Here is a 14,988-nt window from a genome sequence, read left to right as displayed (position 1 = left end):
CTTTATTCCCCCGTGTTAGCTTTGTAAGGATGAGCTGGAGCTGGTTATCCCGCGTGGGAAGGCAGGGGCTGGGGAAATCAGGGATGTTGGCACCCGGGTTTTCTTGTGGGATGGAGCAGGGAGCCAGGCAGCCCCAAAATTAAACGGTCCAGGTGGGTGGGTGAGGCTGGGGAGGTGCTCAGTGGGGTCGGGAAGTGGGTGCCTGTGAGGGCAAGGGATGCAAGGGGGTGCCCAAGAATTTGGGTGGCCTTGGGAGAGGGTGCCCAAGAATTTGGGTGGCCTTGGGAGTGGATGCCCGAGTGGGTGAGTGTCCCCAGGTGTGAGTATTCATGGATTTGGGTGCCCTGGGTTTGGTTTCCCACCAGGGTGAGTATCCCCAGCCATGGATGTTCAGGGATTTGGGTGCCAGTGAAGGTGGGTGCCCCTGGTTTGGCTGCCTACAAGGGGGACTCTCCTAACTTAGAAGTGGGTGCCCATGGGGTGAGCATCCCCAGGAATGGATTTGTGCACCCACCAGCAGGAGCATCCCTAGGGATGGGTGCCCATGGCTTTGGCTGTGAGTGAGGCTGGCAACCCACGGCTTTGGGTGCCCACGAGGATAAACATCCTTAGGCATGTATTCCATGAATTTGGGTGCTTATGAGGATTAACATCCCTAGGGATGGATTCCATGAATTTGGGTGCTCATGAGGATTAACATCCCTAGGGATGGATTCCATGAATTTGAGTGCTCACGAGGGTTAACATCCCTAGGGATGGATTCCATGAATTTGGGTGCCCACGAGGGTTAACATCCCTAGGGATGGATCCCATGAATTTGGATGCCCACGAGAGTTAACATCCCTAGGGATGGATCCCATGAATTTGGATGCCCACGAGGGTTAACATCCCTAGGGATGGATCCCATGAATTTGGGTGCCCACGAGAGTTAACATCCCTAGGGATGGATCCCATGAATTTGGGTGCCCACGAGAGTTAACATCCCTAGGGATGGATCCCATGAATTTGGATGCCCACGAGGGTTAACATCCCTAGGGATGGATCCCATGAATTTGGGTGCCCACGAGAGTTAACATCCCTAGGGATGGATCCCATGAATTTGGGTGCCCACGAGGGTTAACATCCCTAGGGATGGATCCCATGAATTTGGGTGCCCACGAGAGTTAACATCCCTAGGGATGGATCCCATGAATTTGGGTGCCCACGAGGGTTAACATCCCTAGGGATGGATCCCACGAATTTGGGTGCTCACGAGGGTTAACATCCCTAGGGATGGATTCCATGAATTTGGGTGCTCACGAGGGTTAACATCCCTGGGGATGGATCCCATGAATTTGGGTGCCCACGAGGGTTAACATCCCTAGGGATGGATCCCATGAATTTGGGTGCCCACGAGGGTTAACATCCCTAGGGATGGATCCCATCAATTTATGTCTCCACGGCTTTGGGTGCCGGCCTCTCCTCCTGCCCAGCGCTGCTCCCCGTGACCCGGAGCCGGCGGGCGGGGAGGGCCGGGGCGGTGCCGCTGGCGGGCCCGTCCCTTTCCCTCGCCCCGCCGGGGCGGGCCGGGGCCGCGCCGGTGCCCGGGGCCGCACGGCACCGCACCGGGCGGGCGGGGGGTCCCGGCGGTGCCATGGGGCCGGGGCGCTGGGCGGGCGGGGGGCGGCGTGGGGCCGTGGCGTTGCTGTGGCTGGCGGCCGTGCTGTGCCAGCTGGGCAGCGGCAGCGTCCTCCGCCGCCGGCTGCACGCCGCCGGGGTCCCGCAGCGGCGGCTGAGCGGCGGCGAGCGGCGGGACGTGCAGCGGGAGATCCTGGCCGTGCTGGGGCTGCCCGGCCGGCCCCGGCCCCGCGGCGCCGCCCGCGCCCCCGCCGCCGCCGCGCCGCTCTTCATGCTCGACCTGTACCACGCCGTGGCCGGCGAGGAGGAGGAGGAGGAGGGTGAGGAAGCGGCCGTGTCGCGCCCGGTGCTCACCGGGCTCAGCACGCAGAGCCCCCCGCCCGGCAGCGTGGTGAGCCGCGCGGACACCGTGGTCAGCCTCGTCAACATGGGTGAGAACCGCCGCGGGGCACCGGGATGCGCGGGGCACCGGGAGGACCGGAGCGCACCGGCGGTACCGGGATGTGCGGGGCACCGGGAGGACCGGAGCGCACCGGCGGTACCGGGATGTGCGGGGCACCGGGGGGACCGGAGCGCACCGGCGGTACCGGGATGCGCGGGGCACCGGGGGGACCGGAGCGCACCGGGGGCACGATCCCAGCGGCTTTGGCAGGACCGGGGCACCGGGACGATCGGAGCGCACCGGCGCTCACCGAGAGTACCGGGAGGGGATACCGGGAGGGGATACCGGGATGTGCGGGCGGTATCCCGGCGGTTTTGACAGGATCGGGAGGCACCGGGACGATCGGAGCGCACGGAGATGATCCAGGTGGTTTAGGCAGGACCGGCGGGGACCGGGACGCACGGAGGCACCGGGGGGACGGGCAGGACCGGCGAGGAGGCGGCGGCTGAGCCCGCAGAGCCGGGAAGGCACCGAGGGGACACCGGGGGACAGCCCCGGCGGGGCGGGCACGGGGCTGAGCTGACCCCAATCCCAGCTCCCGGTCCGTGACTGTGGCACCGGCAGCTCCGGGCATCCCTCGGGGTGGTTTCTCAGTCCTTTTGCCCAAAGTTAAGCTCAGGAACGGGGAGAGCGGCCGTGAGGGACACGGTGGCCGTGAGGGACACGGTGGCCGTGAGGGACACGAGTTGAAAGTGGCCGGGATGAATCCCAAATCCCCTTAAAAAAGGGGAAACGGAGAAGGGGAGTGCCCTGCAGCAAGGGCAGCTGGGGGAGGCTCTCCCCGTTTCGGTGGGCAGCGAACGGGGCTCAGGAGAGGCGGGCCAGCAGCTCTGGGTGACCCTCGGTGGGACGCTGAATGACGGCTCCAAATAAAACCCTCGAGGCTGTTAATTATTGCTGGAATCCCGTCCAGCTGCTTCGCAGGCTCCAGCTCCAGCATCCCTCGTATTTCCAGGCAGTGGCGGAGCTGTTCCCAGCATCAGCGGCGCCACAAACACTCGGGATGAGATGAGCTCAGGCACTGGCGTGGCCTGAACCCAGTGGGATTTGCAGATTGGGAGCTCGGATATGGGGATTTTCCCTGCCCCTGCTCTTTGCTTTAAGGGGTGTTTGGGTGCCCCGAGCACAAAATCCACCCCAGCCTCTGAGGATGGCGAGAATCCCTCCTTGGAGATTGGAGGCAGGGAGGGGGATCTGCACCCTTGGGAGGGGGTTTAGGCGAGGGAGGGGGTGTAGAGGTGTCTCCCACTCATTCCTACACCCCCTGGACCACTTGTGGGTGTGAGGAGTCTCCCGGGGACAGACCCAGGTGCTTGGGGTGCCAACAGGGCACCCAGCTCCCCTCCAGAGTCCTGAGGGAAGTGGAGCTCAGCAACGTGGGAAAGCTGAGAGTGATGGAGACAAAACCCGAAACACGGAATCCCCTCAGCACCTGGGACAACACCCAAACCCCAAAATGGGCTGTAAAATGGCCGGGTTCGATGGCAACCGGCGTGGGATGCTCAGGGCAGCCTTTGGGAGGTGCCACGGCTGGTACAGGGTGCAGGCAGGAGAGTCGGGGAGCAAAGCTCCAGCTTCCATTTGAATGGCTTTGATTTTCTGCGGCTTCGTCAGCCCCTTCATGTTAATTAAACAAGGAGTATTTTTTTTTCTTTTTGTGGGAGAAGGCCAGCTCTCATTTGCATACATAATTAGCTGCGCAATTATCCTGATGGGACATGCAAATGGGGTAAAGCCTGTGCCCCATTGGGCACTTGGACCTCTCAGGCTGGCCCGGCCAAGGCACTCCTTGTTCCTGGCGAGGGGGAGTGACAAACCTCCCTGGAGCACAAACACGGCCCATTTTGGGGGCCACGGGCACCCCGGGGTGCCCTGGGGGGTGCTGGATCCCCCCATCCCACCCCTCCTGCTCCTCCCGGAGCGAGGATGAAGCCTGGCCCGCGCTGTCTCTGTGCCCTCGCTGCACATGTTGGGTTTTGAAGGCCAGGGTGAGGATGGGATTTGGGGATTTGGGATCTCTGCTCAGCCGTGAGTCATGGATAGGGGCAGGGTGTAATTGTGGGGCACAGAGATGTGCAGTGGGAAGGGGGTGAGGACCCACAGCATTCCCCAGCCCCCCAGGGCACCACAGCACACACATCCCCCCCTTCCCTCCCGGCATCCACGCCTCCTGATTATTGGCAGGTGTCTCTTCCATGGCAAGGGGTTGGAATTAGGTGATATTTAAGGTTCTTTCCAACGCAAAGCAGTCTGTGATTCCCTGTGGTTGGACTCCCCCGTGGCTGTTTCGGGTGGGAAATCCAGGGAGCACTGGAGAGGAACGCAGGACACCTTGGCAAAAACAGCCACAGCACCCCGGGAACTTCAGGGAACCCTAAACGTGGGGTGGGAGCTCAGGGCAGCCTCTTTAATTGAATTTCAGGAGTTGGGAAGTGCTGCTCCACTCCAGGCTGGAAGTTCATCACCCACTGCCCTCGCCCCCACACAATTACCACGGAAATCCAGCTGCTGTCAGCAGCTGGCTCACGATTTTCCCAGCCCTGGCTTCATTTTGCAGCCGTTTGAGCCTCCTCTCCTGGGCATCCACCCGAGGGCAGGCTGTGCCAAGCTCTCAGTGCTCTTATGGACCTTCCCTGTGTGTTTTCATGGGAAAAGCTTCCCAAATAAATCCTGGCATCCACCTGTGGCACGGTGCTCCCAGCTGGGTGTGTGCCAAGGCCAAGGCTGGGGGTGTCCAGAGCTGAGTCCTGCAGCTCCCAGTGCTCATCCCAGCAGGATGGGGGAAGCACTCATGAGGCAAACTGGGAGTCTGGATATGTTGGGATAACTCCTAAATCCTTCCTCACTTCAGAAATCCTCCAGAGCTCGTTTTTTTCCTGCTTGCTAGCAAAGGACAGCATCTTCCCTGCATCTCCTTTAAACCTATTTTAGAATCCAGAGCACTTGATGTGGTTGAATATCCCGGCATTTCCTTTTAATTTGGTGTCTGAAATGATCGTGGGGACCCATCGGGAGCAGCCAGGACCGGTAATTACGACTGATGCACAGTTTGGAGAAGGCCAGAAAGTGCACAGTGAAAAACGTGCAGCTAAGAATAACCTGGGGAGCAGCAGGAAAGGATCTGGGAACGCTCAGGGAGACACCGGGAGGCTCCGTCGAGATGGAGCCGGGCATCCCCTGCCCGGGGAACAACCCCAGGGCTGCTTGTGTGGGTTTATATTCATTTTACAGCATTTTTTGGGGGGTGACGGGAGCACAGGGGGACGCTCAGCTTCGGGGGAAGAGGCAGCAGCTCCAGGGGATGATGCCAAAGGAGGGGGAAAGGAGAGCAGAGCGCTTGGGTTGGGCTTTTTTGGTGAGTCTCCTCTGCAATCCGGATAATCCACCCACAGATAATTGAGGGTTGCTGGTGTGGCTGAGTCAACCCGAATCAGGGGCAGGTTCCCAGGCACCCTCCAGTGTCCCAGGCACATTCTCCTTTCTTTCAGGATTTTTCACAGAGGAAAGAAAAAGAATTTCTATTTCTGCTCCTCGTTTTTCACGCGTGAAATGTATTTTAAAAAATCGTTTGCCTGAAGTGTTGATTAGGTTCTGGTGAGGATTGTTTGAGCCTGATGGCAAATCCAATTGACCTGTGGTCAGACTCTCACCAGAGGGTCACGAGTGGTGAGTTAGTTAAATAGAGTAGTTAAAAAAAGTAGGTTTGTAGTTTTAGTATCTCTTTTAAATAGTATATCAATGTATTGTAGTATAGTTATAATAAAGAAATCATCCAACCTTCCAAACTAAAAGCAGACATCACCATTTCTCCCCACCGAGTTCACCTAAATTTACAATATTCAGCACACCCCCAGCTCTGCTGGCTGCTCGGGGGGCACTGCAGGGTTCTCGTGTGCCAACCCTTTTGATTTCAGCAAACACTGATGCTGATGCTGCTGCTGAGCCCTCCCCACGCTCCTGCTTGTGCCACAGAAGGGGAAGTCCTCCCCTTCCCAAAGGAGTTGCCTTTTTTCCTCCCCAGACAGCAGAGAATTCAGGGATTCCTCCCAGAATTTCATCCCAAGGACAGACAGATTGCTGTCAGATCCAGCTGATTCGGTTCATCAAGGAGCTCAGTTAATTGCTGCCCTTTTTGCATTTCTCCTGCTGCCAAGGTGTCCCTGGGCTCTCCTCCCACCAAATCCCCTCCTCTGCCTTCACCCCTGGACGCCTCCATCACCTCCACACCAACAGGACGTTTTCGTTTAAAAAAATTAACAGAGGCTTTCACTCTTCTTTAGGGACAAAAATCACCTTTTTGGCTTTTTTATCTGGCGTGGGGTCTCTGTGACCCCCTTGGCTCTGACAAAAAAAATCCCTCTGGGTGAGGGTCCAGCTACAGCCAAAGATTTTGGAGCAAAGGGGTCACCCAAGGGACCAAAAACACCCAAGGGGACACCACTCTGTACCCGAGTGTCACTTGGACTGACTGTGGGACACCCACTGGTGGCTTATCAGTGCTAAAAACCCCAGAGGTGACTCCTCTGCTTGTGTTTTGGGGGGGATTGCAGGATTTCTGCAAGCGCCGCGAGGCCTCGGCGGCTTTGGCGGCACCGAAAATCCAGGAGAATAAAACCACCCCACGATGGGATGGTGGAAGAAATGGAAAAGAGGGAAGAGCCTGAGGGGCTGCAGGAGGTTTTGGGGGGATCTGTGTCCCCCAGGAGGGGGGCAGGGGTTGGGGCAGGTCCCCAGAGCATCCTCCTGCCCAGTTGGCAGCCGCCCCGCCGGAGCAGGAAGCGCTCTCCGCATCCGCCCGGGCTCTTTTTATAACCCAGCTTGTGGTGAGGCCAGGAGCTGGAGGGAATGTGGGATTTGAAAAACAAAACAAAACAAAAAAACCCAAAAAAGAAAAAAAAAAAAAAAGGAGGGGGGCAAAAAAAAGAGGAAAAAATAAGAAGAAGGAGAAGAACTTGTGGGTACATCAGTAAAATCTCGGTGTTGGGATTGGAGGGATGCGCTGCTCCCGCCGTGTAAATGGGAATGGCAAGCTTATGGTGGGTTAAATTTGGAATATTTCCCACCTGGAACTGGTTAAAAAAAAGTGTTTAAAATGTTTATTTTTTTTTATTTAGTTAATGATTTGTTTTAGCTTTAAAAGTAAGCGCCGGGTTACGTTGCTTTTTGCGCCTGAGGCGGGAGAAGCTTTAGTCACATTGAATCATATTTAATTATAAACTTTAATTAGACTAGGAAGATTGGGATATTTTTAAAGAACAATTTGAAGCAAATAATTGCACATTAACAAAACTGTGGGGGCTGCATTACCATAGAGAAAGGAAGGATTATTCTTTATGGACGAACAAAATAAAATCAGATTTTTCCTGTCCCGGCGTGATGGAGAAATAAGGTTTTTTCAGGAAAAAGGGAGGTTTTTTTTACAGAGCAGTGATCTGATAATCCCACCTCCAACTCCCCAAAAACACACAGGCTGAAAAGCTTTACTTGTGGATTAATTTTTTGCTTGTGGCCAAATCTTTACTTGTGGACCTGTAGCATCCAGTGATGGCCCTGATGAGCCCTGGGCTTGTCTGCTGCAAGAAAAGTTTGGGAAACCCCAATTCCTGCTCCACGTGGTCCTGCTGACCCCCAAAACCTCAACATTTTGAATGTGTTTTTCACCTTTTGATGAAGCACAGAAGGCTGCAGCCCTTAAAACCCATCACATTCTCTGTGCTCCTCCCATAGCCAGCGTTTGCGCTTTTAATTTTAATTTATTTTCATTTTAATTAATATTAAAGAAGAAGGCTGGGAGGGGAAGCTGGTGGGTTTACAGCAAAATAAAATGCAGAAACAGGGGAGGCTAATCCAGATTCAAACCCTCAGGAGATGGGAACTTCCAACCAAGGGCGACAAGCTCAGAAGCAGCGAGTTGATCCCCAAAATCCATTTGGTGGGGCTCAGTGGGGAGGTTCCAATGGGCCATCCCTGACCCCTTTGAATTTATTTTATTTTTTTTTTTCTCCTCAGTGGAGCAGGACCGGGACCTGTTGTCACCCAAGCCCTACTGGAAGGAGTTCAGGTTCGACCTGACGCAGGTGCCGGCGGGAGAGGCCGTGACGGCCGCCGAGTTCCGCATCTACAAATCCCGCGGTGTCCCCAGGCACGCCAACAGCAGCCTGCACGTCAGCATCTACGAGGTGGCTGCCCAGCATTCCAACAGGTGAGGGGCTGGGAATGAGCGTGAGCGGGAATGGAGAAACTGGGATGGGGTGGAGAGGCTGGGAACGGGGGCGAGGGTGGAGCTGGTGGGAAAGGGTGGGGGAATGAAGGGAATGGGGATAGGAATGAAATGGTGGGAATGGGGGTGAGAAGGTGGGGATGGGGAGGATGGGAGTGGGAGTGGAGATGTGGATGGGTAAGGGAATGGAAAAGATGGGAATGGGAATAAGGTTAATGGGGAAAAGGATTGAAAATGGGAATGGGAACAAGGTTAAAGGGGAAAAGGATTGAAAGTGGGAATGGGAATAAGGTTAATGGGGAAAAGGATTGAAAGTGGGAATGGGAACAAGTAGGGGTTGAAAATGGGAATAGGAACAAGGTTACTGGGAACAGGGATTGAAAATGGGAACAAGGTTACTGGGGATAGGGGTTGAAAATGGGAATGGGAACAAGGTTAAAGGGGAAAAGGATTGAAAATGGGAATGGGAACAAGGTTAAAGGGGAAAAGGATTGAAAATGGGAATGGGAACAAGGTTAATGGGGAAAAGGATTGAAAATGGGAATGGGAACAAGGTTACTGGGGATAGGGACTGAAAATGGGAATGGGAACAAGGTTAAAGGGGATAGGGGTTGAAAATGGGAATGGGAACAAGTAGGGGTTGAAAATGGGAATAGGAACAAGGTTACTGGGGATAGGGGTTGAAAATGGGAATGGGAACAAGGTTAATGGGGATAGGGGTTGAAAATGGGAATGGGAATGAAGGTAATGGGAATGGAGGTGATGGGAATGGGCGTGGGTACAGGAATGAAGATGGGCATGGGAATAGAACTGAAGAAGAGGGGAATGGGGGTGGGACTGGGGTGATGGGGATGGGAATTGGGATGAAGATGGAGACAGGCGTGGGGAGCAGCCCCAGGCTTTCCCTTCCCACCCCACCCGAGGCGGCACCGCCGTGTCCAGCTGCTCCCACTCCTTCCCCCAGGGCAGTGCCACGCCCTGGCATTTCCACCTGGGCAGGGAGGGAGCTTTTCCCAGGACACCCCCGTGGTGTCCAGCCCAGCCCGTGGCACCGAGAGCCGGGATCTGCCCGGACACAGCTCCGAGGAGTCATTTCCATTAATTACCCTTGCTGCTGGAGCCCCTTGGGTGCTGTTGCTCACCTGCTCCTTTTTCCCCCCCAATTCCTGCAGGGAGTCTGACCTGTTCCTGCTGGATGTGCAGGACCTGCGTGCTGGGACAGAGGGCTGGCTGGTGTTTGATGTCACAGCTGCCAGCAACCACTGGTCAGTGGATCAGAAACACAGCCTGGGGCTGCGGCTCTACGTGGAGACAGATGAGGGTGAGCCTGCCCCACCTGCCCGCAGCATTTTGGGACAAATTCCCAGGAATTGGAGTCCTCTCGGTGCTGTGGATGTGGTGAGGGGGGGTTGATCGCAGTGCAATTTTAAATTTCCAGCTGTGGTGGGTGCCAGCAGTCTGGGTTTGCAGGTTCTGATGGCCTGGACTGTAATTAACCTCATTAATAGTTAATGAACTCCTTACCTGGAGGGATCCTCTGCGTGAGTGGCAGAGGATTAACCCTCTTTTCTCCACGGGATGAAATCTGCTCCAGCAGTGCCTTTTCCAGCTGGGAAGGCACAAAAAGAGCAGCTCCTCTTCCATGGGAGGAGGAATCACAGCCAGCAAAGCCCCATCCATTCCTGGGGGGGCGAAGGAAAAAATCCATTTTAACCCTTGACCAGCCCCGTGTGACCATTTCGTGCTGGAGCAGGACCCTCGGGGGGCATCCAACCCCTTGGGATGCCCAAACCACATCTCCTGCTGCGAATTTCCTGTGTTTCTAATCTCTGCTTTAACCAAACGAGTTCAGCTTGGGGACAAAGCCACCCCTGGTCCTGTCCCCGCAGGGCACAGCGTCGACCCGGGCTCGGCCGGGCTCCTGGGGCGCCGGGGCCCCCGCTCCAAGCAGCCTTTCATGGTGACATTTTTCCGGGCCAGCCCCAGCCCCTCCCGTGTCACACGAGCAGCCAAAGCCCCGAGGAGGCGACAGCCCAAGAAATCCAACGACCTCCCCCACCCCAACAAGCTCCCGGGAATTTTTGGTAAGGTGTTTTCTGGAGGAAGTGGTTTGGGGGGATCTCCCTATGGAAAACACGAGGCTCTGCTTGTCAGCACCTTGAAATCCCAATTTTTTGGCCCAAGGGAAAGGGCAAAAAGTTCTGAGGTTTTAGGATTGGAGGTTTTTGAAGTTTGGGAGGTGCTGAGAGGGTTTGGGTTGGATGCCCTCAAGGAAATGGTGTTTTGTGAGCGTGTCAGGATTACCGAATATTGGAATTTTTGCCTCATTGCCCTTGGCTTTGGAGACCTGGGAAGGTGTCACAGCTCCAGAAAGCTCAGGAAGAAGGGGAACAGGAAGGCCTGAGTTTGGACAACCCTCAAAGTGAGCAAAGCTGGGCTTTAGCCCTTCCAAGGCTGAGCTCCTTCATCCCAATATTGGAATATCAATTTCTAGACCAGTCTGGAGCTGCTTTTCCCTTTGTCCTCTCCTTTGGCTGGATCCCACCTCTGAGGGGGAATTCCAGGACTGAAACCCCTGCTCCCTTTTCCTACAGATGATGTCCACACCACGGATGGGCGGCAGGTCTGCCGGCGCCACGAGCTCTATGTCAGCTTCCAGGACCTCGGCTGGCTGGTACTTGTCTGCTGGGAGAAGTAAATGACAAAAAAAACACCCCCAAAAAACAACCCCTCATCATTCCATCCCCCCACCCTGGGCTCCCTCCCAGGCTGGATTCTCCTGCCTGTGAAACCATCCCGGGAGCTGGGAAGGCAAACATGAACTGCCACAACCCCAAAGCCCACCGGTGACCCCGAACGACTCGTGGCTGATCAAAAAAAACCAAAATAAACCCTTGCTGCTGGCCCAGCCCCGTGGGGAGGAGGCGGCTGAGCTGTTTATGCAAGTGGGGGATGGATGAGTGGGGCACAGGAGGGTGAAGCCCTCCATGTAATCCCATTTTTTTTGGGGTTTTGTATTTTTTTTAGGACTGGGTGATTGCTCCACAGGGATACTCAGCCTACTACTGCGAGGGGGAGTGTGCATTCCCACTGGACTCCTGCATGAACGCCACCAACCACGCCATCCTGCAGTCCCTGGTCAGTGCAGGGCAGCCCTGGGGGGACATCCGGGGTCCTGGGGAGCACCCGGAGCCCGGCAGGAGCTGAGGAGGAGCTGCATTTTGGGATGAGCACGGCCGGGTTTGAGGGCGTGCAGGTGGGGAGGGTGCAGCTGGGCTCCTGATTGAAATAAAGAATTAAATTCGTGGGTGAATGCACGTCTGGGTGGGTGCTCGCACATCTGGGTTGATTCACACCCATTTGGGTGGGTGCTCGCCCATCTGGGTGGGTGCTCGCCCATCTGGGTGGGTTCACGCCCATCTGGATGAGTGCTCACACATCTGGGTGGCTGCTGGCACATCTGGGTGGCTGCTGGCACATCTGGGTGGCTGCTCGCCCATCTGGGTGGGTTCATGCCCATCTGGATGAGTGCTCACACATCTGGGTGGCTGCTGGCACATCTGGGTGGGTTCACGCCCATCTGGATGAGTGCTCACACATCTGGGTGGCTGCTGGCACATCTGGCTGGCTGCTCACAGGCCGGCCCCAGCGCAGGCTCACAGGAGGTTCCCATATGGAATCTCAAGGCATTCATGAGGAGGCCCGAGGTGAGCGCACAGATCTCTGTCCCCCGTCCTCAGTCACAACCCCTCGGCTGCAGATTTGGTCGTCCCTGAGCTCCCTCACCTCTTGATTTTCTGCCTGGAAATCACCAGTTTCACAGCAGCTGGGGCAAAACCGAAAACAGATTAATGCTCCCTCTCCCCTGGCAGCGAGCTGGGGAGCAGGGACAAGCGCAGGGCACACCAGAGCCCCCCCAAAAAAAGGCTCCGCGTCATCCCTGCATCCTCCTCTCCGGCTGCTTCCGAGGGTTCGTCCGCAGCCCCGGCGCCCAAACCTTGGGCTCAGCATATTCCGAGCAAGAAAGCTTTAATGCCATGGGTTTGTTTTTTCCCCAAACCCACCCCACATCCCAGGCAGCGCTTTAATTTCTGGAATTTCCTGCCCTGTGAGTGTTTTGGTTTCCCAATGGCAGAGCCACCCCGGCTCCGGTGCTCGCGGTTAATTACAGGGAGAGCGGCCCAGCCTTTGAAGGTGTCGCCTGGCTGCGTTTAATTTTGCCACGACCAAAACTTCCAGGAACCACGCAGGGGCTGGGAACCACCCTGGCAGGGCAGGGAGAAGCTCTTTCCCCCCACTACACCCACCCAGCGCCCCCAAACCCAGCGCTGTTCCCAAAACCGTCGGGGCAGGATGTGAATCACCTGGATCCGGCCCTTCTGGGAAGAGCCCGGGCAAAGTTGGCTGCGGAGCGGTGCCAGCCCCAGGCTGAGCTGCAAATAGCAGGGTTGGACAGCAAAAACACCGGACTTCCGAGCTGGGAGAGCTCGGCTGCCCCTGCCGTAAATTAATCTCACATGTCGGGGCGGCCAGCATCCTGCCAGCCTCCCTCCTGCAGGAAAACACCGGGATAACGCCTGTCCCGGCAGGGAAAAACCATCCCAGAGTGCAGCCCTGCTCACAGAGCTGTTGTGGACTTCAGGTTTTGAATTTGGGGTGGAGAATCCCTAGTGGAACAACACCCAGCACCCCCCGTCCACACCGGAGCCTGACCCGTGCTGCGCTGATTTTTTATTTCAGTCATTTGTCTGTTTTTGTGAGAAAAAGGGCCCTGAAATCTTAAATTAATGAAGGGGCTGCCCGGCCCACGCAGTGCCACGAGCGCTGATCCAATGTAAACCGCAGCAGGGACTGCCTGGAGTTTAGAATAAATATTTTTGCAAAAAGATGGAAATAATCCCCCCATTCACCCAGGGTTTTTCGGTCGCTTTGACGCTTTTTCTGCTGCCTGGAGCCAGGTTTGCTGGCGCTGACGGGCTCCATCCATCCCCCAGGTCCACCTGATGAAGCCTGAGGCCGTGCCCAAGGCGTGCTGTGCCCCCACCAAGCTCAGTGCCACCTCTGTCCTCTTCTACGACAGCAACAACAACGTCATCCTCAAAAAGCATCGGAACATGGTGGTGAAATCCTGCGGCTGCCACTGATGGACAGGTCTCATTCCCACTCCTGGGTGTCCCATTCCCATCCCTGAGTGTCCCATCCCCATCCCTGAGTGTCCCATCCCACTCCTGAGTGTCCCATCCCACCCTTGGGTGTCCCATTCCTGTCCCTGAGTGTCCCCTCCCATTCCCACTCCTGAGTGTCCCATTCCCACCCCTGAGTGTCCCATCCCACCCTTGGGTGTCCCATTCCCACTCCTGAGTGTCCCATCCCACTCCTGAGTGTCCCATTCCCACCCCTGAGTGTCCCATCCCCATCCCTGAGTGTCCCATCCCCATCCCTGAGTTCCCCATTCCCACTCCTGAGTGTCCCATCCCACCCTTGGGTGTCCCATTCCTGTCCCTGAGTGTCCCATCCCCACCCCTGAGTTTCCCATTCCCACTCCTGAGTGTCCCATTCCCACCCCTGAGTGTCCCATCCCCAGCCCTGAGTGTCCCATTCCCACCCCTGAGTGTCCCATCCCACCCCCGAGTGTCCCATTCCCACTCCTGAGTGTCCCATCCCACCCTTGGGTGTCCCATTCCCATCCCTGAGTGTCCCATTCCCACCCCTGAGTGTCCCATTCCCGCCCCTGAGTGTCCCATCCCACCCTTGGGTGTCCCATTCCTGTCCCTGAGTGTCCCATTCCCACCCCTGAGTGTCCCATTCCTACCCCTGGGTGTCCCATTCCCACCCCTGAGTGTCCCATTCCTACCCCTGGGTGTCCCATTCCCACCCCTGAGTGTCCCATTCCTACCCCTGGGTGTCCCATCCCACCCCTGAGTGTCCCATCCCACCCCTGAGTGTCCCATCCCCACCCCCGAGTGTCCCATCCCACCCCCGAGTGTCCCATTCCCACCCCTGAGTGTCCCATTCCCACCCCTGGGTGTCCCATTCCCACCCCTGAGTGTCCCATCCCACTCCTGAGTGTCCCATTCCCACCCCTGAGTGTCCCATTCCCACCCCTGGGTGTCCCATTCCCACTCCTGAGTGTCCCATTCCCACCCCTGGGTGTCCCATTCCCACTCCTGAGTGTCCCATCCCCACACCTGAGTGTCCCATTCCTGTCCCTGAGTGTCCCCTCCCATTCCCACCAGAGCAATGTCACCCTGGGTTTCTGCTGCATGCATGGAAGAGGAGCTTTGTGGGCTGCATCAGAGCAAAATCCATTTATAATAATAATAAAAACCAAAATTAAACCCCTCCCACCCCTTTCTAGAAGTGGATGTAAATAATATAAAACTTCATTTTTTCTTACCTGCTTGATGAGACACATAGATATATACAAACATATATATATATATATATATATATATATATATAGGAAAGAGGATTTTTGGCTGATTCTGTTTTGTTTGTGACTGATGTGTTTTCCCTGTGGTGAAGGCAGTTTTGGGGGGGAGGCAGCACCCAGGCTGCTCTGGGACTGAGCTGTTTCTAGCTGTGTATTTCTCCACTAACCCACCTCTACCCAAATGCTTTGAATTCCCTTAATGAAAATATCATCAGCCAATTAAGTAGCTGGCTGACTAACCCCCTCCTGTTTACCCAAAGTTCACCAAACTCAGCC

The 14,988-nt window shown here is 56.1% G+C and overlaps 1 protein-coding gene across 1 annotated transcript; it reads left to right on the top strand.

The window, feature by feature from the left end:
* The first annotated feature begins 1,633 nt into the window (after positions 1 to 1,633).
* LOC146765547 (bone morphogenetic protein 8B-like) lies at positions 1,634 to 14,630 on the top strand. The gene is made up of 8 exons (XM_085559661.1): positions 1,634 to 2,048; positions 8,069 to 8,261; positions 9,452 to 9,600; positions 10,169 to 10,363; positions 10,874 to 10,953; positions 11,307 to 11,417; positions 13,274 to 13,430; positions 14,516 to 14,630. Exons 1-7 carry the CDS (start codon positions 1,634 to 1,636, stop codon positions 13,421 to 13,423), a joined length of 1,293 nt encoding a protein of 430 aa, XP_085415787.1. The 3' UTR covers positions 13,424 to 13,430; positions 14,516 to 14,630.
* Positions 14,631 to 14,988: the final 358 nt, after the last annotated feature.

The sequence above is a fragment of the Lonchura striata genome, chromosome 23 (assembly GCF_050655825.1).
Source record: "Lonchura striata isolate lonStrDom1 chromosome 23, ASM5065582v1, whole genome shotgun sequence".
Lineage (NCBI taxonomy): Eukaryota > Metazoa > Chordata > Aves > Passeriformes > Estrildidae > Lonchura > Lonchura striata.
This window is presented reverse-complemented; position numbering and strand designations above follow the sequence as displayed.